At 40.3% G+C, this 26,537-nt stretch overlaps 1 protein-coding gene across 5 annotated transcripts in view; it reads right to left on the bottom strand.

The window, feature by feature from the left end:
* Nucleotides 1–26,537, bottom strand: part of plxnb2b (plexin b2b) — a 253,747-nt gene that overhangs the window by 117,589 nt on the left and 109,621 nt on the right. For 2 of the 5 annotated variants that reach the window (XM_054775448.1, XM_054775450.1), the window contains 2 exons: nucleotides 14,353–14,410; nucleotides 14,188–14,274 (listed from right to left, as the gene is read on the bottom strand). Coding sequence is in view for 2 of the 5 variants with exons in the window: in XM_054775445.1 (XP_054631420.1) it covers nucleotides 10,365–10,389 (25 nt within the window). In the remaining 3 variants the exon portion in view is untranslated. Of the gene's footprint in view, nucleotides 1–10,364; nucleotides 11,960–14,187; nucleotides 14,275–14,352; nucleotides 14,411–26,537 lie in introns of those variants that run through there. The other 3 variants (XM_054775445.1, XM_054775446.1, XM_054775449.1) reach the window with 2 other exon arrangements.

Raw genomic sequence — 26,537 nt, 5'->3', positions numbered from 1 at the left:
GACTGTGGAGTGAGTGTAATGTGTGCATGTCATCTCTAGCCTTGTATCCTCCCAATATATGATGACGATTGTGAAAAAGAAGTGGTTTAAGTCAACCATATGGTATCAACTTGGCACGCTTCCTCTCCCCACGGGTCAAGTACTGAAACGAGTACCTGATAGAACTACTTTAACACTCAATGGCGAGTGGAAACATGAAGAACCAAGAAGGTAGCTTGCAGATGCAAATGACAACATCTAAGTGTTCAGTCTACATTCCCCTTTTTGACCAGTAGGGGCAGATACTGTAAATCAGTGTTTTTGGGGGGGGTTTTTTGTTTCTTTTTACATTTTCTTGTCCCCTTTTGTGGATTTGCAGCATTTGAGAGCGCACACAATGGTTTCCCCGTGGGCGCCGCAACAGCCGAGCCACACACAGAGACGTTTGAGAAGACGCAGTTTTCCATCTCCACGGGTTTCCTCCTGTTAGCCATCGACAAGCGCGGCGCTCCTCCACTTTTCACCCGCATCTGCTCTCACGGAATTAGCCGCTAAAAGCAGCTCTGCAGTGTTTTTCACCCCGTCCATGATTACAGAACACGGCACATAAATCAAGTGGCCGCATGTAAACGTGCAGCGCTAAAGGAGGCAATGCTAATGATAAGTGGCATCTGGTGGAGCCGGTCCATTTCCTTGATTAGTTCTCTTCTACCTCTGCCGGGTTTATGGCCTGGCAATCCACATTCTGAATGGTCCCTGACAAGTTTGAGTGGTCTCGGCAAGGAGGGAGGTGGGCGGTGGTGCAGCCTGATTGTTACCATGGCGATGGTTGACAAGAAATGAGAGGGTTGGTGTGCAGCACTCGATAGCTGCGTGAGGCCACCACGTGGGAGATATTCCCAGGGTTTATAATCGCTGTCAGCCGTCAACTCCAGTGGCCTGTGCACAAATGTGTACTTATGTGCGTGTTGAATTTCAGCCTGGGAAAGTCATGCGGCCGTAAAGCTTCCAACTGGCAGCTCAAATCCCAAAATCCAACCTAGCAGCTTTGTCATGAGTGGCAATCTTCTGTCAGCAATCGCCATGTGGGTTCTTTTAAGGAGGAGACGCCAAAATGACAGAAAAGAGCTAAGGGAGAGAAAAATAAAACAGGTGGTAGCGTGATAACACAACTGTTTATGTGCGGGTTGATGACGAGCGTGTGCACTGACAGGGCCACTCGCTTACGTTACAAAGTGACCTGGGCTGAAAGAACAATATTAAACACGGTTATATTAATGATAACCGCCACCGTGCATAATTGACATAAACACGATGGCTTGGAATAATCCAAGGTCAAAGCCCCGTGTATTGCTGTATGCTTGCTCGTGCATGAGCACAGGCACCTGCACCTTAGATAGTGTCATATAATCAATGCAATCACTCCCCCCGCCAGTTGTTAACGATAACAGACACCGGGCATACCAAACAAATAGAACGACTAGAAATAAGCAACAAAGTCAAAGCCCACGGTTTGTTTGCTCATGCATGAGCACCTTAGACGGTGCTGTACAATCAATGCAAATCTCTCCTCCCGTCATTTATTAAGGATAACAGCCACCTGACATAACAGAAACAAGTAGAACGACTAGAAATAAGCAACAAAGTCAAAGCCTACAGTTTGTTTGCTCATGCAAGAGCACCTTGGACGGGGTTACAAAATCAATGCGGTCACTCCTCCCACCAGTTATTACTGATAAGTGACACCTTGCATAGCAGAAATAAATAGAACGACTAGAAAAGATCTAGAAAGTCAAAGCCTGCGGTTAGTTTGCTCATGCAAGAGCACCTTAGAAAAGGTCATAAAATCAATGCGATCACTCCTCCCGCCAGTGATTACTGATAATCGACACCTTGCATAGAAGAAATAAATAGAACAACTAGCAATAAGACAGAAAGTCAAAGCCCACCGTTTCTTTGACGATGATGTACAAGTCGCTCCTTCCGCCAGTTATTTATGACAACCGTCACCTTGCACCACAGAAATAAACACGAAGCCTCAAAATACTGTATGCCATGAAGTGATGGCAACCTAAACGCTGTCGAGTCGTGTGGGTGCAGCTTTCCTCGGGATCCCATTAACTCATCTCGAATATTTAAATCAATACTGGATATGCTTGTATGGAAAATGGTATGAAAAATTTGGGACATGTTTAGTCGAGTGTAAAAAATTATTTATTATTATTTTTTTTTAAATTGATACAGCAAGAAATATAATACATATATATATATATATATATATATATTTTTTTCACTGAGTTATTATAAAAATATCTATAATTTATTTATTAATTGAAATAAAATTTTACAATAAATCATGTATTTATTACTAAAAGCACTTTTCTAATGTTTTCACTCACGCACATATTTTTACTGTATTTATAATATAATATAAAATGGCCCCCTATTGGTGGAAATTCATTTGATATGTAACAATCTGCACGGTGGTATGACTCAGGTCGTAGAGCGGTTGGCTCCCAAACCTTTGGTTGCTGCTTGGATCCTCAGTTGGTGACATTTCTAGGGTACTTCAACATTCATTCTACTTTTCAGTTCAGCTTCAGCATTCACACGCAATTTCTACTCAAATAGCTTCATCTAGTTTTTATTTCGCTGCTGCAACACGTTGATTTTCCCTACTTTGAAATCAACAAAGGCGTGATCGCACGACATGATGGAGTCACACTATCCTCCAGAAACTCAAAATCTTGAAATCCTCCGAGTCCTTCGGTCCTTTAGCCCACAATTGTTGTCAAGTCCCTCAGCAAACAAATGTTATCAATATTTCACGTTTACAGCTGAACTTGTGAGGTTGCGAGAAGGCACCAGACAGAAAAGCCTGTAAATGCTGTGCCTGCAGCTACGACTGTCACAGGCATCGACAAAAACCACAAAAAAAAAAAGTCATTCCGCTGAGGCATGCCAGATGAGTCTCTTCTACTCATCAACTTACAAGCTGAAGTTTCATTAGGAGGCACTTAATAGAGACTTGGAGGCACGTTTACAATCTCTCCGGTGTTGGGGGGGAGGATGTGGATAAGGCTGGAGTTCATCTCCATCACGATAAATAACACTGATTACTGGATGCTGAGGGAAGGCTGTTTGAAATTGCAAAGTGCAAAAGAGACAACACAAGCAGTTGGGGTCCATGCCAAAGGAGGCTTTGGAATAGTAAAATTCATCATTGCTAGCATGGTGGAAGAGTGGTTGTCACTGTTTCCTCGTGGTAAGAAACTCCATGGTGTGAGTCCATCTTGGAACACATTGAATAATGGACTTTCAGGCCTCTATGTGGAGATGCATGTCTGCCTGCTACAAGGTATTTAATTTGCTCCGTCACCCGGTTGTTAATAATAACCACCACCTTGCATAATTAAAATAAAAGGAATCCACAAAGTCAAAGCGTGGACACAGACACACAAAATGTATGCGTAATACAAACGATGCAATCGATCCCCACGCCAGTTATTAGTGATGATCACCACCTTGAATAATATAAATAAAAAGACTAGAAATAATCCACAAAGTCAAAACCCACGGTACACTCAATATAAGCGTCACAAAATCAATGTAATCGCTCCTCAAACCAGTTATTAATAATAACCACCACCTTGCATAATAGAAATAAATAGAATCCACAAAGTCAAAGCATGGACACAGACACACAAAATGTATGCGTAATACAAACGATGCAATCGATCCACACGCCAGTTATTAGTGATGATCACCACCTTGAATAATATAAATAAATAGAAAGACTAGAAATAATCCACAAAGTCAAAACCCACGGTACACTCATTGTAAGCGTGACGAAATCAATGTAATCGCTCCTCAAACCAGTTATTAATAATAACAACCACCTTGCATAATAGAAATAAATAACAAGACTAGAAATAATCCACAAAGTCAAAGCTCCCTCATACACGGTCTATTGGCGTCTTTTCAAAAAGTAACGTTGACTGCCAAAACGTCTATTTACGTTTTTTGCTTTTTTTCGCCGGAGCTACCTATCAAAGTTTAATTCATCTTGTGCGTGAATTTCTGCCTTGTAGGCATTGAATTTATGTCCCAGTACAGTTCTCTTTTCCTCCAAGCGGCAGCGACAGATTTTCTATGACGTAGCGAAGACGGATTGTGAGTTGAGAGAGGAAAATGGCGAAACACATAGAAGAGCGGAGACAAATCATACAGGCAGCTAACACTGTCACAGAGCTTGTCTGGCGGTGGATCTGCCTTTAGTAGTGACGCCATCGCGAAAGATAGAGGCGACATGGGTGACGTAGACACAAATGCAGTTGACAATGGCAGCCGAAGCAACAAGCTAGTGGTTAGCGTTGCTGAGCCATGTGGCGCGACAACGGATTGGTCAGCAGCAGGGATTCACCCCACATCCAGCAGACCCCACCGCCACTCTGCTTGAATTTGCCTCTCTGCAGAAAAAGCTCGCTTTCTCTGTTTTTTGGTCAAAATCAGTTGTTTTTGCTGAAACTACCCATTGTTCTACCGCCAATATCTAAAGACCCAAAAAGGCTAGAAACAAACTTTTTTTTTTCCTGATGAAAGAAGAGAGTCTATGTGTCAATGTTAGAGTCAATGTTTATGTAGTCTTGTATGGAGCTCTCTGCTCTGAACATGGCTGGCAGTCAATGGGTTAATGCTAACCACCACCTTACATAACAGAAATAAATAACAAGACTAAAAATAATGCACCAAGTCAAAGCCCAAGGTAAGCTCACTCAAGCATGGACACAGACACACACAATGTATACGTCATACAATCAATGTAATTGCTCCTCACACACAATAATAACCACCATATTTACTAGTTTGATTACCTCTCCATCCAGTTGGATGATAACCAACCCAGTTCACAGCAGAAATACATAAATAAATACAAAGACTAGAAATAATCCACAATGACAAAGCCCAGCTAGTGCTTGCATGGGAAGGTTAACGCGCAGCGTAGACACGGCATATGATCAACGCGATAGCTCCTCATACCAGTTATTTACAGTAATCGTCACCTTGCCTGAAATAAACGATGATTACATAAGAAAGACTCGTAGTAATCCACAAAGTCGAAGCCCTGTCTGCGGTGAACGCTCACTCCTGCGTGTTCACAGGCGTAGATGTGTCCCATAATCCTTGTGATCCCTCCTCCCCGCCAGTTATTAATAATAACTAGACATGCACAATGTCTTTTTTTCCAAACCGATACAGAAAACTTTCTGCTTCTCAAAACCAATATGATGCCAATATATCTACTTTTTTTTAAAATTTAGATTTAAGTGTAGTTTGTGCACACCTGGAGGTAATAAGGACTTGAACAAATTTGGATTTGACCACCTGTTGATTTGTCCTAAACAAATATCATGACATTACTAGTACCGCATTACCACTACTATCAGGAGAACCAGAGTATAAAGTGGAGGGAGCCACCTTCTGTGGCCCAGCAAAGTGCACTATATTCGGACACATGCTCCGAGCAGCCGGTGTGCCGCTACGGAGGTCAGGAGAACCAAAGTATAGAGTGGGTGGAGCCTCCTGCTGTGGCCCAGCAAGGTGCACTGTATTCGGGCACACGCTTTGAGCAGCCGGTGTGACGCCACGGAGGTCTCCGGCAAACCTTTTGCACTTTTTAAACGCCACTTTTTCAACATGCCCCAGGCGTGGTCGCGATGTGGCATTTCAGGTGGCTGATAAGGTTTTTTGTTTGCTCAATGGGCTCATCGTGTTTGTTTCCAAGTGAGCTCAGAGGAAGTTACGACAGGCCGTTAATGTCACGGGCAGGATAAAAAAGGAGTGCTTGATTTGCTCACCTGCACAGGTAATCTCACCTCATTGGAGCGCTTTTTTTTTTTTTAAATGATCGGTTATCTTTTTTTTTATCAGTATGACATCATAATTACCTCCTATTGTGCACCCCTAATAATAGCTGCGACTTTGTATAACAGAAATAAACAGAAAGCCTTGAAATAAGTCAGTAAGTCAGGAAAGTCACAATAATACAACATTGCTTCACGAAAAGATGGCACACTTCAACCTGAATGCTGTCAAGCAGCGCGAGTGCAGCCTTCAGTCATTTTTTTTTCCAGGGTATCACATTCTCCACGAGTAACTCGAAGAGCGCAAACAGACTCTGGCGAGCCTCTCTCCTCCTAACATGCTGAGAAAAACGGGAGGCCGCCTACCAACGTTAACTACATCAAGTCAAACCTGTAACGCTGCCGCCATTGAAAAATAATCCACGTTGCACTCGTTGGGTGAGGAGGCCATTTCTCTGCAGACGCAGTTCACCCCAGGGTCACGGTGGAGACGAATTGTTTTCAACAAAATTCAATAACTTGTTGGCGGGCAGCGAAGTGGTGGAATTAAACACATGTGCAGCCTGAATGGGCCAGTAGGGGGGAGGGGCGTATTAGTACCAGCCTCTTATTCAATTTATCTGAGATTGCTCATGCATTTGCATCATTTTGCCTTTCCTCCAGCAGCTCTCAAGGGCGATGACCTTGCCGTGCCGTGCTGTGGATGTGCTGTCTGGGGGTGTTTACAATGCAGCATGCCCGACATCACAAATCAGGGATTGCATGGTTTGTTGTAAGGGATTACCAGTCTGGACTTTTTTTTATTTAATCGTTGCATCGGCAAACAAGACACAGCAGCAAACAAACAATAAAAACACAGCAGTAAGAACATCTACAAAAGACTACATGTATGTCTGAAGGTCACATGGATGTTGTATATGGAATGCTGAGCGCCAACTAAATCAAGTTAAACGGAGGACCGGGAGAAGACAAAGTACTCAAAGGAACTGGACAAATCTTAAAGACGACATCATCTCGACTACAAGGAAAACTAAAGAACAACAACATGACGATCGAAAGGAAGAGCTGGAAATCTGACACCACACTGACCATGAATGCATTTTACGATACGACATGGGTCATGATTTGATGTCATCATATTTCATGAGCAAAAAACTTTACTACACGCAAGAACACAGCAGCAACATTAAATAAATGATGAATGATTCATCTTCAGAGGCATATACGAACATTTCAACAATATCACGAAACATATTTGTTTCACTTATCCACCATACACTTTGCTTAGCCGTTCACGCTGCATTTATTTATACGCTCTACAATGCTTTTGACACTTTTTTACTCTTGCATTTATTATGTATTCATTTGAATTTCCTTTAGTTCCTATTTTATAAAATGCATAATTTTTGGTAATTATTTTAATATATTTTTGCTACTTTTTTCAACATTTCATTTTTTATCATTTATCATTCATTGCGTTCATATGCTTTTGGTTAGTTTATATGCTGCATTTTTTTATACAGTAGTGAGAAAAAGTGTCTGGCGCCTTCCTAATTTCTTTTTTTGCATGTTTGTCACACGTTAATGTTTCAGATCATCAAACAAATTTAAATATTAGTCAATGACAACACAACTGAACACAAAATGCAGTTTTTAAATGAAACTTTTTATTATTAAGGGAAAAAAAAATCCAAAGCTACATGGCCCTGTGTGATAAAGTGATTGCCCCCTAAAGCTAATAAGTGGTTGGCCACCCTTAGCAGCAACAACTGCAATCAAGCGTTTGTGATAACTTGCAATGAGTCTCTTACACGCTGTGGAGGAATTTTGGCCCACTCATCTTTGCAGAATTGTTGTCATTCAGCCACATTGGAGGCTTTTCCAGCATGAAGCGCCTTTTTAAGGTCATACCACAGCATCTCAATAGAATTCAGGTCAGGACTTTGACTAGGCCACTCCAAAGTCTTCATTTTGTTTTTCTTCAGCCATTCAGAGGTGGACTTGCTGGTGTGTTTTGGATCATTGTCCTGCTGCAGAACCCAAGTTGGTTCCAGCTTGAGGTCACCAACAGACATTCTCCTTCAGGATTTTGTGGTAGACAGCAGGATTCATGGGTCCATTTATCACAGCAAATCTTCCAGGTCCTGAAGCAGGAAAACAGCCCCAGACCATCACACTACCACCACCATATTTTACTGTTGGTATGATGTTTTTCTGAAATGCTGCGTTACGCTTACGTCAGATGTAATGCGACACACAAGTATTTTCCCAAAGGTCTTGGGGATCATCAAGATGTTTCCTGGCAAAATTGAGAGGAGCCTTAATGTTCTTTTTGTTCAGCAGTGGTTTTGGTCTTGGAACTCTGCCATGCAGGCCCTTTTTGCCCAGTGTCTTTCTTATGGTGGAGTCATAAACACTGACCTTAACTGAGGCAAGTGAGGCCTGCAGTTCTTTGCATGTTGTTGTGGGGTCTTTTGTGACCTCTTGGCTGAGTCGTCACTGCGCTCTTGGGGTCGTTGTGGCTGGCTGGCCACTCCTGGGAACGTTCACCACTATTCCATGTTTTCGCCATTTGTGGCTAATGACTCTCACTGTGGTTCGCTGGAGTCCCAAAGCTTTAGAAACGGCTTTTATAACCTTTTCCAGACTGATAGACCTCAATTACTTTCCGGCAGGGGGCAACGTTATGTTTTTTTTTTTTTTATGTTTTTTGTAGTCTATATGCTACATTTATTTATACATTATAATGCTTTTATCAGTTTTGTACTCTTGTATTTATTATTTATTTTTTACATTTTTATTCATTTTATTTTTTAATTTTCAATTGTATTTTTTTTATTCATTATTTCTTTTGTTTTTATCAATTATTCAATTCTTAACATGTCTTATGTGTTTTCCTTTGATCTTTCCTCACTGCTTCTTTTCGGACATGTGTGTCTTTAATGTAACGTGTTAAGTTTGTTGGGAACAAATGCAACCATGACCATGACCATAGTGCACTTGACCATCAATACCAAAAGCTCAGACAGGTGACAAAGACAAATGATGTATTTCTCATTTCTCTCAACACAGAAGAAGGAAAGCATTAATCACAAAAAAGCTTACAGTCACATTGTGGACATCACATATAGTTAGTTTTGTTTTTTTTTTTTAGAAAGCCATAATATGTTTAATATCTAAGCTCTTTATCCTATATGGAACGACAGTGTGATTTGGTTTGACACGGCCGAGAGACGAATCCTCTTACTTTGGTCTTTATGAGGTCAGCAGTGGAAATGATGGAGTTCAGACAGATGGGCCCTGAGGGGATAAAGCAGGGGGGAAAATGGGATAAAAAAAAAAATAGGGAGGGGCTGTCAAATCAAGCTGGAATTTTAATACTGAGACGGAAATATTTATAAAAAAAAAAAAAAAAGAAAGACGAGTGACCGGCGTCTGGATTTGAAAAGTGGGGGGAAGCAGATTAGAGCTGTCAGGGAGGATGAGCTTTGTTTGCTCAGTTCCAGCACAACTTTTTGACAAGAAAACATCTCTAGTGCACCAACTTTAGCAGACCATCGCCCAGATGTGGACGTGACGTCATTCAACACATCTAATAGCGAACTCCAGTTCATTTATAGAACAAACATCTGTCATTTATACATTCACCCAACAGAAACAGACATACAAGTCCCTGAGTGCGCAATTTCATAACATCAGCAGCAAGTACTCTCAACATCAGGAGCTAAGTACACTCAACATCAGCAGCAAGTACAGTATCTTCAACACCAACAGCAAAGTACACTCAACATTAGCAGCAGCAAAGTACACACATCAGGAGCAAAGTACACTCAACATCGGCAGCAAATATAAGCACTACTTCAGCATAAAGTGCATACACACCAGGATCATAGTACACTCAACATCAGGAGCAAGCGCGCTCACCATCAGGAGCGAATACACTCACACCAGGAGCATAGTACACTCACATCAGGAGCAGAGAACACTCAACAACATCAGCGAAGTACACACAACATCAGGAACAAGTGCACTCAACACATCTGCATCAAGTATACTCAACATCAGGTCCAAAGTACACTCAACATCAGCAGCAAATACAGTCAACACCAAGAGCAAGTACACTCAACATGAGCAGCAAAGTACTCTCAACATCAGGAGCAAAGTACAATCAACCAAGTATACTCAATACATCAGCATCCATTGCACTCACACCCGGAGAATAGTACACTCAACATCAGGAGCAAGTACACTCACACCAGGAGCAGAGAACACTTAACGTCAGCAGCAAAGTACACACGACATCAGGTACAAGTTCACTCAACACATCTGCATCAAGTATACTCAACATCAGGTCCAAAGTACACTCAACATCAGCAGCAAATACAGTCAACACCAAGAGCAAGTACACTCAACACCAAGAGCAAGTATCCTCGACACCAAGAGCAAGTACCCAGCCCCAGTCCATGATGTTACCACCATCATGCTTGACTGTAGGCAAGATGCAATTATCCTGTTACTCACTTGTGTCGGCAGATATTTTGTCCATTTGTGTTGAGTAAATGGACAGCCATGTTGCACCGCAGCTCCCCAGCTTTCGTGCAGCCCCAGACCGGTACGATACTGCCACCAAGCTTGACTGTAGGATAGACACAATTACAGTCAAACCTGTCTTAGCAGCCACCTGTATAGAACGGCCACCTGCCTATAGCGGCCACTGAAAAATCCCCCGCAGAAAATGTACGTGTTATAGACCCTGTGTATAGCGGTCACCTATCCAATGCGGCCAGCGGCCACCCATTTTGTCTCCCTTGGTCAATATCTGACCGCATGTAGCGGCCAAAATGCCGACTCATGCAGAAGCTTCATGCACGAAAAGTTTAGTTTTTTAAGCAATGAAGCCGTGGTGTGTTGACTTTAATTACTGAGTCCTAGTTGGACATAAAAAAGCCGTCTTCTTACTTTGCAATGCCGCCCTGAAAAGATTCAATGACGGCCAAAACGGTAATCTTCCCACTTTGCAATGCTGTGAATAGATTCTAAAATAGCCAAAACTCTCGAATAAAACATCTAAAATATCACTTAATTGCCGACTAATTAGAGGTTAGAAGTCCATTCAATAAGAAATGAGCAATGGTATTGTTAGTTTACGACGATCTTCGCACCTCCTCCGCACTCAATTGTTCACGCACACACCCATTCATGACTGCTTCACGTGTGTCCTGTACATACTGTATATCCTCGGGCTCGTTCACAAAAATTTTTATTTCTTGCTTTTAAAATCGTGTTTTAAAAAAAAAATCAAAGATGGAAATTTGTGACGTTCTGCAGGACAGGAGCGAGCGTCCCCTGTCCTGCGCTCTTATTTGGCGGGCTGTGCCTTCTCCGGGGAGGAAGAGGCAGCCGCTTCATGCCTGGTGGCCGCGCAGCTGCGGTCAATTAATATTTGTGGCGGATAAAAGGCCAGTGCTAACGCAATGTGCGGCGCTGGTTCATTGTTGTTATTAATATTACTAGTTTCCTCACCGGAGCTGTTAGCTAGATTTACTTACCTGTTTATGTGTCAACAGAGCGTTTTCTCCTATGTCTCTTGGTTTTGCTCCAGTCTTTTTGTGAATACATGTTAATATGTGTGCACACAAATTCAAAATGGCCGCCAACCTGTCTATAGCGGCCACCTGGCTATAGTGGCCACTTTTGCCGTTTCCCTTCTGTGGCTGTTATAGACAGGTTTGACTGTACCTTTCTACTCACTTGTGTGTGTCAACCCATTTTTAGTAGATGCAGTACAAGCTGCACACTGACTATTCTAAAGTATATCCAAGTTACTTTCTATAGTATTATGTCTTGGCAAGAGATCATGCCGAAATGTGAGGGGTGTACTGACCTATATGATATACAGATTCACAAAATCAGGTGTTGATGGAGGGCAAGAGCGCACGTTCTCCTGGAAACTTGATGTGCCTGCCCAAACCCCCCGCCCCAATCCATGAGGTCGCTGTAAAAATGACTAGTGGCCAAGTGCTCTTTGAAGTGAAGCTTTGATAAAATGTGCCTTTTTTCCACATGGACGCTCCGATCCACAGAAGCGGTCTGCTGCAGAAATTACTACCGGCACCGCCACGTTCTCTCCCCCGCCCCCCACACTGCATCCACCTTCCCCCCCGCTCCTCACTTTACCTCCCTGCATCTTTTAGGGAATGAAAGATGCAGGCAGTCTCCATCCTCAGGGCAAACAAACACACAACCCTGACAACCATCTCCTCCTCGCGACAAGCAATCCCTCTCGGCGGGGCTGTCCAAAGAAAAGTGTCGATGCTAACAAAATGCATGACAGCCACTCGGTTATGTTAACAGCCTGTGCGCGCACACACACGCATACATACATACATACATACATATATATATATATATATATATACACACACACACACATATATATACTGTATATACACTATATATACACATATACAGTATATATGGTTGGACAAAGGACTCTATGTGTTGCTGACTCACTGACTGTGCTTTTTTTTTATTGAGGTGTGGCTGCTAAATAACCCGCCACGGGGCCAAAGAAAGTTGTGAGTGCCAGCAATTTGATAAAGAAGGTGAGAAAGACGACTGAATCCAAGAAAGAAGTACGCCAAGTGCACAGATGGCGTCCCCACCCGTCCTCCTGCTACGCTCCACGCCAAGAGTCTTCAGTCAAGGTAAAAGTGATGTTTCATGTTCATTTATCCATTTCATTTTTTCTTGCACGTAAAACTATACTTATCCTCGATAAAATGTAGTTTGGTCCTATTTTTGGGTGTCTGCAAGGGATTAAATGAATTTACATTATTTCAGATGAGGAAAATAGCTTTGGTTGTCGTACGTTTTAGTTTTTGTCTGACCTTTTGGAAGGCATTAAAAACAAATACTGATATAGTTATAATCTGATCATCTTTAGAATGCATATTATTTTAGAAGCCAAACCCCTTACTTGTCTAACCCCAGCGACTACCTGGAACTACGCTCTTCATCACCGAAGTCCGACCAGAACTGGACTTAGGGGACCAAGTGGGGGTGAGTCGCTGTTGATGGACTACACTGCTGATGGGGATGTCATTCAACTTGATGTCAAAAAATCAGAACTATCCCTTTAATACCAAAAACTGATGCACTATTGTATTTTGCATTGTTTGCTGCATGTCAAACTATAATTATCTTCTGTAAAATGTATTTTTTGTTCATATTTTTGGGTGTCTGGAAAGGATTAATAGATTTACATTATTTCCTATGGGGAAAAATGTCTTTGGTTTTCGTATGTCCCAGTTTTTGGCTGATATTATGTAATGAAAACCAAAGTACGAACGTGTTTCACATTGTTTTACTACTTTTGTTGAATTTAATACATATTTTTAACCAATATTTTGGGTGTCTGGAAGGGATTAATACAATTATTTCCAATAGGAAAAAATGGTTTTGTTTTTAGTCAGAACTTTTGGAACTAATAAACGAGGCACTGATGTATTTGGCATTGTTTTCTGCACAAAAAACTATATTTATTTTCTATAAAATGTATTTTTGTTGATATTTTTGGGTGTCTGAAAAGCGTTAATTGGATTTAGTGTACATTATTTCCTATGGGGAAAATTGTGTCATTTTCCCCATAGGAAATTTTTTTTTACGTTTTGGTTTTTGTCTGACCTTTTGGAAGGCATTAATAACAAATACCAATAGACCAGTGTATTACACATGATTTTCTGCGTGTAAAGGTATAATTATTCTCTATAAAAATGTATTTTTGTTCCTATTTTGGGGTGTTTTACAGTCATTTCAAATTGGATTATACTTTGGATAAAATGGATTGCTGAGTTGTACATAAAAAAGCCTGCGTCCCAGCATTGTGTTGTCAATGATAAAGCATATTTCTTATTATTTGTGTTGATAGTTTCAGCATTCCAAGATTTTTACTTGCCGTTTTTGAACATTCGCATCACTTTTTAAATTTCTTTTTGTCGTTTTCTAATTTCTGACTGGTGTTATGAGTATCAATATTCAATTGCTCTGCCTTTTTTGCTGTTGTTTTTTTCTTGCTTTCTTGTTTCGGTCCAATAAAAAATGAGGAAGAAGGTGATGTGGCGTGGCACAGGTAGTCCCCCCCCCCCTCCCCTCCGAAAAAAAAGCCCATCAATATCCTGTCACAGCTGCCTGGGCAAGCTGGCATTGTCGGAATGTTGCGATAACAGCAGCCAGATAAGTAGCTTTCTAATAAAGCAAAAAGAAGTTGACTTGACCTCCACATCCATTAAAGGTCACAGCCAGCTCACTTTATTATTTCAAAAATAAAAAGCAAACAACTTACCAGACACTTGATAAGCAATGATGAATTCAAGAAGGCATTGGCAGCAGCAGCAGCAGCAGCGATAGATGGAATCCTTGCAGAGAGAACCTGCAATAAGACACAATAAGAATCCTCAGACTGGGGATAAGCCAGCGAGGGACGGGAGAGTCTGCTGTATGTCCTGACCTTGGATGTGTGGGAAAGGTCATAAATGCAATTTTCCGCCACACTCTTGGACGGTTCCCTGCGAGCAGAGACAAAGCAGAACATGATCACCGGTGCAATCAAAGACCTTTGTGTGCACAACAATGTGAGCATAGAAATGTGTGGTGTGGTATTAACACAGCCTTCTAGCATGCAAAAAGGACATTTTCATGATACATTACACACTTGAACACATTATGTATACACACGACACTCAATAGCATGTGATTGTCTAAAACACGGAAAGGAACACTAAAACAAACACTAAAAAACACCCAAATGTCCAATAAAAATATGATTTTTTCTGCAGAACTTTGTCATAGAAAGCTAGCTTCTTCTCGAGCTGCTCCGTAAACAAACCCTCACTCTGCTTCGTATCAAAGCCTGGTCTCCCTGGAGCTGCTGTGACGTAGTCCCTATGGGAGTCCAAACTTTTCCCACCGAGGGCCACGTACTGAAAAATGAATGGATGCAAGGGCCACTTTGACAGTTGATATGCTAAAAACTATGTACCTATACCATGAAAAACCTGCATCTCCGCTTTGTCATGTAGGTGAAAAGGCCTGTTGTTAGTATCAACGTCCGTCTTTGCGGTTCCCATTTTTGTGGGAAAAATAATCTTTGGATCTTAAATAATCTTGGAAACTTTCTTTGTGTAATACTATGACTTTATACCTGTAATATTCAAAGTTTCCCCCAACCTAATAAAAAAAAAAAAAACGCTTTATTTTGTTGTTTGTTTCTCGTTATGATTTTTTTTTAATAACATATTTTTCCTTTAATATTTCAACTTTTTTCTGTTTCTGCTGTTTGTATTTTAATTGTGCAAATATTTCAACTTTCTTCTTGTGAACGTTCTTGTTGTAATTAATGACTTTACTCCAATAATATTTTGACTTTTCATAGTATTATTACTTTTTCCACAACCTATGTTTCCAAAAATTGCAACTTTATTCATTGTTTTGTTTCTCAGAATATTACGACTTTAAAACATCTTTTTTCTCGAATACTACTACTAAAATGACATTATTTTTTCCTCATAATATTGCCAGTTTATTTTCGTAAATTTGCCACTTTTTTCTCAAAAGAATACAACTTTTTGCTTCTTTCTATTATTTAGACTTTTTCCTTGCACTGTGTTTTTTTTCATTTCTGTTGTTGCTTTTTAAATTTTCAGACTATTTCAACTTTCTTCTTGTAAATTTTCTTCTCATAATTATGCCTTTTTTTTCCAGAATATGTTCACTTTTTCTGCAACATAATTTTCCAAAAAGTACAACTTTGTTCATTGCTTTGTCTGTTTCACTGAATTGTACGACTTTAAAGAAGCATCTTTATTCCTTTAATATTTCAACTCTATGATACTAAAAAGACATTATTTTTCCTCATAATATTACAAGTTTAGTCTTGTAAAATTGTGTTTTTTTCTTGTTAAAATAGGACTCTTGTCTTTTAATATTTTGACATTATTCTTGTAAAATTATGGCAGTTTTTTTTTATTTCTGTTGTTGCTTTTTTCCAACTATTTCAACTTTTCTTTTCGTAATTCTGACTTTATTCCGATCATATTTTGACTTCATTCTTGTAGCATTGTAACCTTTTACGCAACCTAATTTTCCAAAAAGTAGAACTTTATTGTTTTTTGTGTTTCTCATAATATTATGACTTTAATTCTTATTTTTCTTAGTAGTATGCTACTAAAATGACATAAATTTTCCTCATATTATTACGATGTTATTCTCATAAAACTATTACTTTTTTTTCTCGTTGGATTACAACTTTTTTCTGTCAATATTTGGACTTTATTTTTATAAAATGACAATGACTGATGATTTTTTTTTTTTTTTTTTTTTTTTAGTTTTCTGGTTAAATTGTATTTTTAGAGCGTAGGCCGCACTTTGGTCACCCCTGCCCTATGATTACCGTAATGACCCATGTGTCACTGGAAAGCGCAGAGTCTCTGGCTTCAAGTAACCAGTGGAATATTTTCCATATGTTTAAAACGTACGGTAATTTAAAAATAGCACTGCAAAAGCAAGTTGGTACAGAAACATTCTTATGAACTTATTTTCCCACTAAGAATGTCATTGCGTGTATAGTAGAGACAATAAGGCTTTTATGACTGTGAACGGATTTACTCAGCCCCCATTATTTTCATTAATATCTCAAAGGTAAAATTGCCTTTTTGGCTTATGTTCTGATTAAATATGCGTGAGGATCAGTTGGAGGAACAAGTGGAGACTGCTAATGAGTAAAAAAAAAAAGAAGATATGACAGTAATGCTGCGTATGTTGCAATGAAATGAGGATAGAGGCGTTATTAGTCATGAGTGTAACTCATGTTGGCTGTTGGATTAAACATCAGCATGGACAATATTCCTTTCAAATAACTAACAGTATCAAAGATAAAAAACATCACATGGAGTCTGTTGTGGAGGATTGATGGGGCATCAAAGTAAGGAAAAAGATTGAATTCACATCAACTGACCGGCCATTTTTCTCCAAGTCTACATTCCAACCAATTGCACATTTTTAGAAAAGTCACACAAAAGAAAGACCCCATCCAATTTCCTCCTCGCCGCCTTTCTAAGAAGCACCCGCTCACGCCATCAGCGAGAGTGGAAGAGCCAAAAGTGCATATTCCGAGAAAAGTCAGCTTTAAAAAGGAAAGAAAGACTCACTTCAACCTAAAAAGCTACGTGGGGGCTGCCTTTGATGGACCGCGACTGCAGATGAGACACAAACCCTCCCCGGGTTCTCTTCAACCCCAAAAAGGATCTTTGATTAACATCTTTTGCAGCAAGTGCTTAAAAACAGCAGGGCAATCCTGTTATATAGAGGATCTTTGACCAGAAGCAGAGCCTTTAAAAACAGCACAGTGCTCATGTATACAACAGCTTCTTTAATTAGTGTTTTTTTGCAGTAGCTAGTTAAAAACAGTACAGCCATCCTCTCATATAGAGGAGTAGTATTTTTTACTGTAGATGCTTAAAACAGCAGAATGCTCCTGTCACATAGGGGATCTTTGACTACTGTTTCTGGGTAGGTTATGAAAAAACAGCAGCACAGTCCTGTCGTGTAAAGGATCTTTGACTTGCGTTTTTTTCAGTACGTTTTTAAAAGCAGCATATTATCGCTGTCATATACATGATCTCCGATTAGTGTTTTTGTTTTTTGTCTTTAAAAACAGCATACTGGTGATCTCTGACAAGCAAAAAAAAAAACAAAACAGCAGAGCACTCATGTCATTTTTATGTTTTTTGTTGCAGTGCATCCATAAAAACAGCAGAGCGACCCTGTCATGGAGAGGATCTTTGACTAGCGTTTTTTTTTTTTTACAGACGATGCTGAAAAACAGCACAATGCTCATGCTTTGTAGAAGATCTTTGATTTGCATTGTTGTAGTTGGTCCTTAAAAACAGCTGAACAGCTTTCGTAGGAGGTTCTGAAAAACAGCAGAGTACTCCTGTCATACAGATGATCTTTGACTAGCTTGTTTTTTTTTTTTTTTTTTTTTTTTTACAGTTGGTGCTCAAAAACAGCGCTCCATACTGCTATACAAGCTGTACACTGACTACTCAAAAGCCCCATTTGTTGGTGGGGAAGATGTAATAAAAGTGGTTGCTGAAAGGTGTGACGTTTGTGAGAGTGTAAATGTATCTAAGTGGCTTCCGGAACACCGGATGGGTGATAAAAAGCAAGCGTTGGTCTTAAATGTTGTTCAGCTTTGCTGTGATGGATGTTTGTGGCAGTGAAGCACGCAGGTCACCGAAGCAGGCGAGGACTTCCAAAGAAGCAGAGTGACAGGCCAGACATTTCTCTGGGGGGTCTTAAGCGGGGAAAATAGTGATGTTTTGGTCTGACAATGGCCCTGCGGTTTCTTTTGAACTTTCAGTGTCACATCTCAGCAAAATAAAACAGCTCAGGGAAGGCGTGCGTTCGTCCTCTGCTGTGTCCGCGGGGGCAGACTGATGAGGCCGCCATTCACACTCTGTTTTTGTGTCGTCAATCACCTTCCGCGTACAGTAAATGATTTTTCCAGCGGCTGCAGGGTGATGGATAAGCAGGGCGGAAAGGACGGCGAGAGCGGCGGCAGGTGAGGAGAAGAACCCCGCCACGCGCTTGCCGTGCGCCGCACGTTTTTCCATTTGGGCGCCAGCGCTGAATGTAGCGCCCCAGGCCAAAGCCGTGATGGATTCCCCCTCCTGGCTGCTGCTGAACAGACGTCCCAGGTTGAGTGAGAAGCTGTCAGAAAGGAGACTCCGCATCTCTTCATCAGCGGCCCGATGCTCCCGGCAAATATGCCGAAAACGGCAAAGCAGGATCTCTGCTCGATACCCTCCAGCTAGTAAGCGAGGCTGGGACAGATGTTTCCACCAGCAAGCACACTTCTGTAGTGTTGCCATTGTTAAAAGCGGCACCCTTCCGCTGGTACTATGATGGTGCGGTAATACTTGGGGAGCTGGGCACATTGGACCCTTTTCAGTAGAATTGCATGGTTGTACACCAGTGCAATGGACCCCCCCAGGCATCGTTTGTACACGTGTATGTGTACCATCGTGACTGATTATTGTATCAAAATTGAAGAAAGTGACATAGTTTTGGCCCACGTTGCTCAATAGTGATATTTGCATACATTTCACGTTGTGTACTCAGTGCAACCTTGTCTTTGGCTAGCGGGGTTCATGGCTAGCAATAGTGCCAAGGAGAAGCCATGGTTAAAGTGGTTAAAGTCTCCTGCTTGGGAACCCTTGGCCTTTCCAGGGAAATACGTCAACGGACAAAGACAAGTGGAACAGACGAGAATTGTATTTATTGGAGGTTTATTATTGTGTTAGTTATTTGCAGTATTTTTATTTGGGAATTGTATTCGTAATTTTTATAATTCCATCCATCCATTTTCTATGCCACTTATCCTCACTAGTCGCAGGTATGCTGGAGCCTATCCCATCAGCCAATGGCAGGGCACATGTAGACTAACAACCATTCACACTCACATTCATACCTATGGACCATTTAGAGTCTCCAGTTAACCTAACATGCATGTTTTATAGGTTATTTGCATAGGCATGTTATAGCATATTATACATAGGATATTTTATAATTCATTTATATTATTCATTCATGAACACGGGAAGGAAGAAAAGGAAATAAATGTGATTGCCGTGTTATTAAAAGGGAGTAGGATTAAATAAGCTCCGTTTCTTCCTACTTCTTTTCGGTCATGCTGAATTGTGGAACTTTGTATGCATGATGGAGACTTTATTTATTTATTATTTACAGTAGTTGTATTTTTTTGTTGAGAATTGTATTTATTGTAGATTTACTTATTGATTAGTTATTATTTCATTAATTAACTGTATTTATTAGAGAACTATTCAGTTTGTTTAATTTATATTTGTATTTATTATTTACAGTATTTTTAGTTTTTATTTGAGATTTACTTATTTATTTGTTATTTTGTAATTAATTTAAAATTTCTTTTTTTATTATTTATAGTATTTGTATTTTTTATTCGAGAATTGTTTTTACTGAGTAATTATTTATTTATTCATTTGCTTTATTTATTTTATTTGTTATTTGCAGTTTTTATATTTGACAACTGTATTTACCAGAGAATCATTTATGACTTAAGTTATTATTTACAGTATTAGTCGTATTTTTGGGATTTATTTATTATTTATAATTCATTTAAGTTATTTATTATGTACATTAGTCATGTTATTTACTTAAGAATCTTATTTTTTGGAACTTTTTAAAATGTATTATTAAGTAATCAATTTAATGTATTATTTGATGCATTATTTCCAGTATTTGCATTTTTTAAAATGGAGCTCTGTATTAACTGGAAAATTATTTACCAGTAGTTTTCGTTTTTTATGTTCCATTGTAAAAATCATGAAAGCTGTTTGCACAAACGCTCAGCAGTTTCCTGCTTTTCATTGTGTTCCCTTACTGTGCCCAAAAGGAACCCAAGCATGACCTTCAAAGCAGGTGATCATGTAGTGCACCATTACACGTTTAGTAAATATCAGCACAAATTGCTTCTCCTGTTAAAATAAAAAAGGGGGAGGGAGGGGGGAGAACAACCCGAAGGGATCAAGCGAGCGTTTGTGAAATTAATGCCCAACAGAAGGTGAATCATCCAATTGAAAACAAACAGTAGGTTAATTGTGCCCGGGTGCAAAAGAGCAGAGAAGAAACGGCAGGAGGTGCATGACTGCAGACAGAAGAGGCAGGAATAATTGCGGTGAGAAAATTACCATTCTTTCATCTTTCTTTCTGTCTCGGCCATTTCACCGATGGACGGCTGCTTTCAACTCGGCTCAGCGTGGCGTCAGACAACGTTTTGCTTTCAGTGTCTTTAGCCAAATGCCCCCCCCCCCCCGTCCATATTTTCACCAAGAACAGAAGCGGTCCTGACCTCCGCACTTGATTTAGTTGCTTGTAAAAAAAAAAAAAAAAAACAAAGAACACTAGCTGCTATCAAGATGTGTGCTACTCAAGCAGGTAAAAAGCCACCATAAGGCAGCCCAGAACCACGCAGGATCCCATTTCTGTCACACAGCAGAGGCCTTTCCTGCTCTCTAACATACAACACTCCACCTACCTGTCACCGGTAGAATTATCTTTTACAGGCAGGTGAGGTATTGTAGAGCTGGATGGCGTGGGGAATGAATGAAGTCCTGTAACTTTCACTGTGGGAATGGAACTGGAGGAGTTTGTTGGAAAATGAGTTCTGCTGCCCCTCTGTTGCCTGATGGAGTGGGTCGGACGGAGTTGTTATCTTTTATCTGTATAATATGAAGTACATGCAGAGTTTCCTTTGCCAGGAAAACTGCTGATACTTTGTTGCAAAAGTCTGATCACCTCCTGGCGATATAACCCTCCATCTTGGTTGTTGCTGGTTTTTCCTTTATGGAAAAACGGCAGTAACAAGCACCTTCCAGCTCACGCACACATGACCTCTTCATGTTTTTTTAGGTCACTGTTTGTTTCGTTTTGTGTACAGTCGCGGAACAAAATGTTTTGCTCAAAAAACTAAATATTTTGCAATATTTTCCAAAAACGAGGTGCAAGGTGGAATCACTTGAAATGAGATTATTACATCATTAACATGCATTTTGGAGCGAATTTACGTTTTTAAGAAAAAAAAAATAAAAGGTACAACTTTTGCTCTCTCATAAAAGTGTGATAAAATGTAACATTTAAATATTTCTGACCCAAATCACAATTCCAATTTTTTTTAAATATAAATTTTGTGTGACCTTTTTGTCATAATAATCCTCACGAAATATGCAATATTGTCCAAACTTGAGGTGCAAAGTAGGATATTTTGGATGAAGTTTGAATTTTTCAACTAATTTAAGTTTATTAAGACATTTTTTTTAATACTTTTTCTTCTTAGGTCCCAAAACGGTTTCCGTCATAAAAGTATGATCAAATGTAACAAATATTTTTGGACCCAAATTACATCTAATCCTTCCCATAACTTCACCCTTTTGTCAGAACAATCCTGGCAAAATTTGCAATATTTTCCAAAAATGAAATTAAATATAACATATGTAATAGATTAAATAAATCCTATTTAATAAATAAGTTAAAATAATAAATATGATAATTTACAGCATTTGTTTTTAGGAAAGTCAGTGTGAGTTCATGTAAAGTTTTTTATTGGTCGAAGTGTCGTATTACTAGTTCCAGTTTGTAGCCCCCGTCCGTACTGAGCAATGGCGGCACACTGCTTTCATCTTATCCACTTGTCTTTGTCCGTTGACGTCTTTTTTTTTTTTACTCGGAAGGCCAAGTGCATGCCTCTGTACCGTACAAAAAAGGCAATTACAAATACATGCATCGTTAAACCCCTACTATTTGCTCATGTTTGCCTCTCTATGTCTCTATGCTAAAAACACCGAAACACACTTTCCACACGGGTTTGATTGGTGCAGAGTAAGGCTTTTTGGGATAAGGGCAAAATGCCTCATTCTTTTCGTTTTGTTTTTGGTAAGAATGGAAAACATCACCCCTTTGCCAAATCCCGCAAAGACCAAATGTCTGTAACTGGCCAAAAAGATTGTGCTTCTGAGCGTCCAGTGGTGTGGACACTGATCACACACTGCTTGTTTTGTGAAGCCTAAAAGATGTCTTGCACGCTGTCAAGTCCGTATTTACGCAGGCTTCAACTCAGACTGTCACAGAAATTGCTTCCAACTAATTTGTGGAAAAATCTTCCAACATTTTACAGCGCGTGCATGCGCCCAGTTAAGCGTCTCAGTGGATTCGTACTCTGCAGTGATTCAAAAGAATAAAAACGATCAATATCAAAATTCAGTACAACCTCCAAAGTCGGCCACATTCCATTCCGGATCAAGAGGAATTAATTGGTGGAATTATCTTAACAAGCTTGCGCCTGTTGTGTATTGTAATAAATATTACAAACTATATTAACGAATATTTGTATTTTCTTTGATCAGTTTCATGCCAGTCATTAGTCAGTTTGTTTTGGTCCCACGTTGTTAATATTAGCATCTGTCAATATTCGGGTTAAGGTCAATATTCCGGTTTCTGAAACATTCAGAATAACCCGTTTACGTGCGTGATGTGGAACAATACCCACATAATGACCCAAAATTCGTGTTAGAAAAGGAGCAACCCAGGGGTAATATTAAGATTTTTTAAAACTGGAATATGCTCATATTGCGTTTTTTCTAAAGGGTTATTGGTGTTTACATGGCTGTGCGCAACCGGGTTATTGCTAATATTCCGGCTATGATAGGGTTATTTGACTGCATGTAAACGTACTCACTGAATATTACCCCTGGCTTACTCCTTTTCTAACACGAAAATAGGGTCATGTATACGCCTATCGGGATATCCCGATCAAAAGGGACATTAATTTGTGTTCTGCGCATGTTCTATTGGAAAGGAATCTTGTGTCTTTGGCAGGAACTACTTGTAAACATGGTGACACGCAAAACCCCGCACTTTTGGAGCGAGGAGGAAACAAGCCATCTTGTTAGTGTGTAGAAAGACAGGAACATTATGTCTTTTATTGATGGTAGAAAGTACGAAATCTATCAGAAGGTGAGCAAGAAGTTACGCGAAGCAGGGTTTGTACGAAAGCATCTTCAAAAGTGTACGGAGGGCTATGGGGATATATCATGGATATGAATGGCACAGCTCCGGGACCATTTCCTATTTCTTCACGTTCTCGCCTTCCATTAATGAAGAAAGTGAGACAGAACAGTGTTAAGTACTGGTGGTGGGTCAGTACCAGCACCAAAACGTAAACAAAGGCGTTCAAAGGCCGGTGTTGTTTTTGGAAATTAGGAAGAAGAAGCGGAAATGACACGCATTGTGTCATGATGTTTACCGTGCGGACAATGTGCGGGGACAACATGCGGGGTTCACGCATGTAAACGGGTTATTGCCAATGTTTCACAAAACCGGAGAATTGACCTTAACCTTCAAATACGGATTGAACCCATAATAGAACGACTTTTGAAGTGTGGTATGTTCCTAAAAGCGCAAACAATCTTGCCGGTAACACGTGCATGCGAGTGTGGTCTTGCATAACGTGACCTTAACGTTTTATCGCGCCAATCACGGCTCCGGCCGCTACTTCTTCCATTAAAGAAAATCTGTCTCATTAGATAGTCCAATGCAATCTGTGCTCGGGGAGAGATAAAGTGTCCATGCTATTACGTAACCAAGCCAGTGTGAGCGTCTGCAGTGTGGAGGAGCCAGATAGCAAGTGACAGTGTTCTCATGTGTTCCCCCCCCACCCCTCCTTCGCATATCATTAAAGTTACACTGTGAATACTAACGCTCACAAAGCGCTCATGACAGCAAAGTCACACACATTTAACAGCAGATACGGCCAAGGGTGGGCATGATACTGAAATTTTGGCATTGATTGGATACCAAGTAACTACAGGACCAGTATCGCTGATTTTATTCCAATTATTCTTTTTATCTACATTAGTGATGGATATACCGTATTTTCGCGACCATAAGGCGCACTTAAAAGTCTTAAATTTTGTCCAAAATGGGCGGGGCGCCTTATAATGCGGAGCGCCGAATGAGTGTACCGAGTTCCAAAATCTGTAAGTTTTGCTGCGTGACTTTTATGAGCGCTCCGCTCGACTGGGAGCGTCTCCTGCCGACGTGGACGTGACTGAGGCACGCCCCAGTAGTTATATAAGTATATTTTATGAAATGGCGCCATCTATCCATCCCGGCAAGGACTACCGTGGCGCAGCAACATTCAGCGGATTACAAGGAAAGCTGGCCATCTTCCGCTCCTACAGCAGTAAAACATTGCAGACAACTACTACCCAACTACATCACCAACATGGACGACGTGCCGCTCACTTTCCACATCACACACAACAGGCACGAGAAGTCGGCTTTTACTGTTGTGCTTGGTTGCCATGGTAATGGACAGAAACTGCTACCTGTGGTGATTTTTAAGAGGAAATGCTGCCTAAAGAAAAGTTTCCAGCCGGACCAATTAAAGGGGCTGGAAGGACGAGTGCGTCACAAGTGCAGCAAATGAACTTGGAGCTTGACGCAGGAACTCCAACCGTTGGACATCGGTGTAAACACAGCGTTTAAAATGAAGATAGATGACAGCTAGTGAACACAGCTTCACTAACACTGGGAGGCAGCGCCGTGCGAGTTTCGCCACTATCTGTGAATGGATGTAAACACGGCGTTGAAAGTGAAGTTGCGAGCGGCGTGGGAGCGATGAATGACAGCTAGTGAACACAGCTTCACTAGTGGATTGTGGATGCTTGGCCTAACGCGTCTGATGCACTGTTGTTGGAGCCTTCACAAAAGCCAGCATCATTTCTGAGGCGCCCCACGGCAACGACGACAGGGAACCTGGCATGTTTGATGGAGAAATTGCCCCGCTGTTCATTTGGGATACAAAAGATGAGGACTTTGATGGATGTGTGGATGAGGATTGATCAAAAATAACGTGAGTGCATTGTTAAATACTTCAATGAAGTACAACCAAACTCAGTTTTGCTCTCGCCGGCTTTTTAAAAACATACAATAGCAAGCATGCTAGCGTATTGTAACGTCGCTGGGAGCACTTCCTGCTCCCCAGGGTGCTTTGCAGTAGTATTTTGGTGCAAATGCTCTTAAAGTTACATTTTTGAGCTACATAGTTGTTACGGTAGTTATTGTTCAGCAAAAGTAGCGGTAGTGTCTTGTCTCTTTTTGCGTTGCTGTGTGATGTTTGTAGTTGTGCACCATGACTGAGACTGTTGTGTTGAGTGATGACCATCCTGATTTCAAGTGGGTTTGATAGGATAAATGAGAGTTCTGCTCTTAATTTATCGAAAGAAATAAAGCATTGTCGCTTCCTCACTGACTTCTGAACGTCACTGTAAGTTTTAGCGTGCATACCTGCACCCAATAATCCGGTGCGCCCTGTGTATGTGTTAAATTAAAAAATAGCACCTGTAACTGAGGCTGCGCCTTTTAATATGGTGCGCCTTAGGGTCGTGAAAACACGGTATATACTGTATATACAGTATATATATATATATATACACAAACTACCAGTCAAAAGTTTTACAACACCCCAATTTTTGCAGTTAGTTATTGAAATTCAAGTGGTTCAAGTCCAACGATAAGCTTGAAATGGTACAAAGGTAAGTGGTGAAGTGCCAGAAGTTACAACAAAAAAAAGGTAAGGTTACTCAAAGCTGAAAAATCATGTGTATTTCATAATTATACAAAAGGGCCTGTTTCAGGGACCACAAAATGGGTCAACAATTTAAAGCTGTTCTGCAGAAATGGAGGTTGATCAAGCCTTGGCAGTTGGTGCAACTAATTCCTACAGGTGTTCCAAGTTCTGGAGTACTTACTACCTCCTCTGTCTGCAGAAAAACAGTGTTCGGAACACACAGTGGTACCATACCCTCAAGAAAATATGTATATGTGTGTATATTATGTGTGTATATATACTGTGTGTGTGTGTGTGTGTGTGTGTGTGTGTGTGTGTGTGTGTGTGTGTGTGTGTGTGTGTATATATATATATATATATATATATATATATATATATATATATATATATATATATATATGAATTCTAAGCAATATATGACATTTTTCTGTATACTTTTATTAGAGAGACCGTTTTGGGACCTAAGG

The sequence above is a fragment of the Dunckerocampus dactyliophorus genome, chromosome 5 (genome assembly GCF_027744805.1).
Source record: "Dunckerocampus dactyliophorus isolate RoL2022-P2 chromosome 5, RoL_Ddac_1.1, whole genome shotgun sequence".
In the NCBI taxonomy this organism is placed as follows: domain Eukaryota; kingdom Metazoa; phylum Chordata; class Actinopteri; order Syngnathiformes; family Syngnathidae; genus Dunckerocampus; species Dunckerocampus dactyliophorus.
The sequence above is the reverse complement of the archived record's forward strand: the minus strand, read 5'-3'. Positions and strand labels throughout refer to the sequence as shown.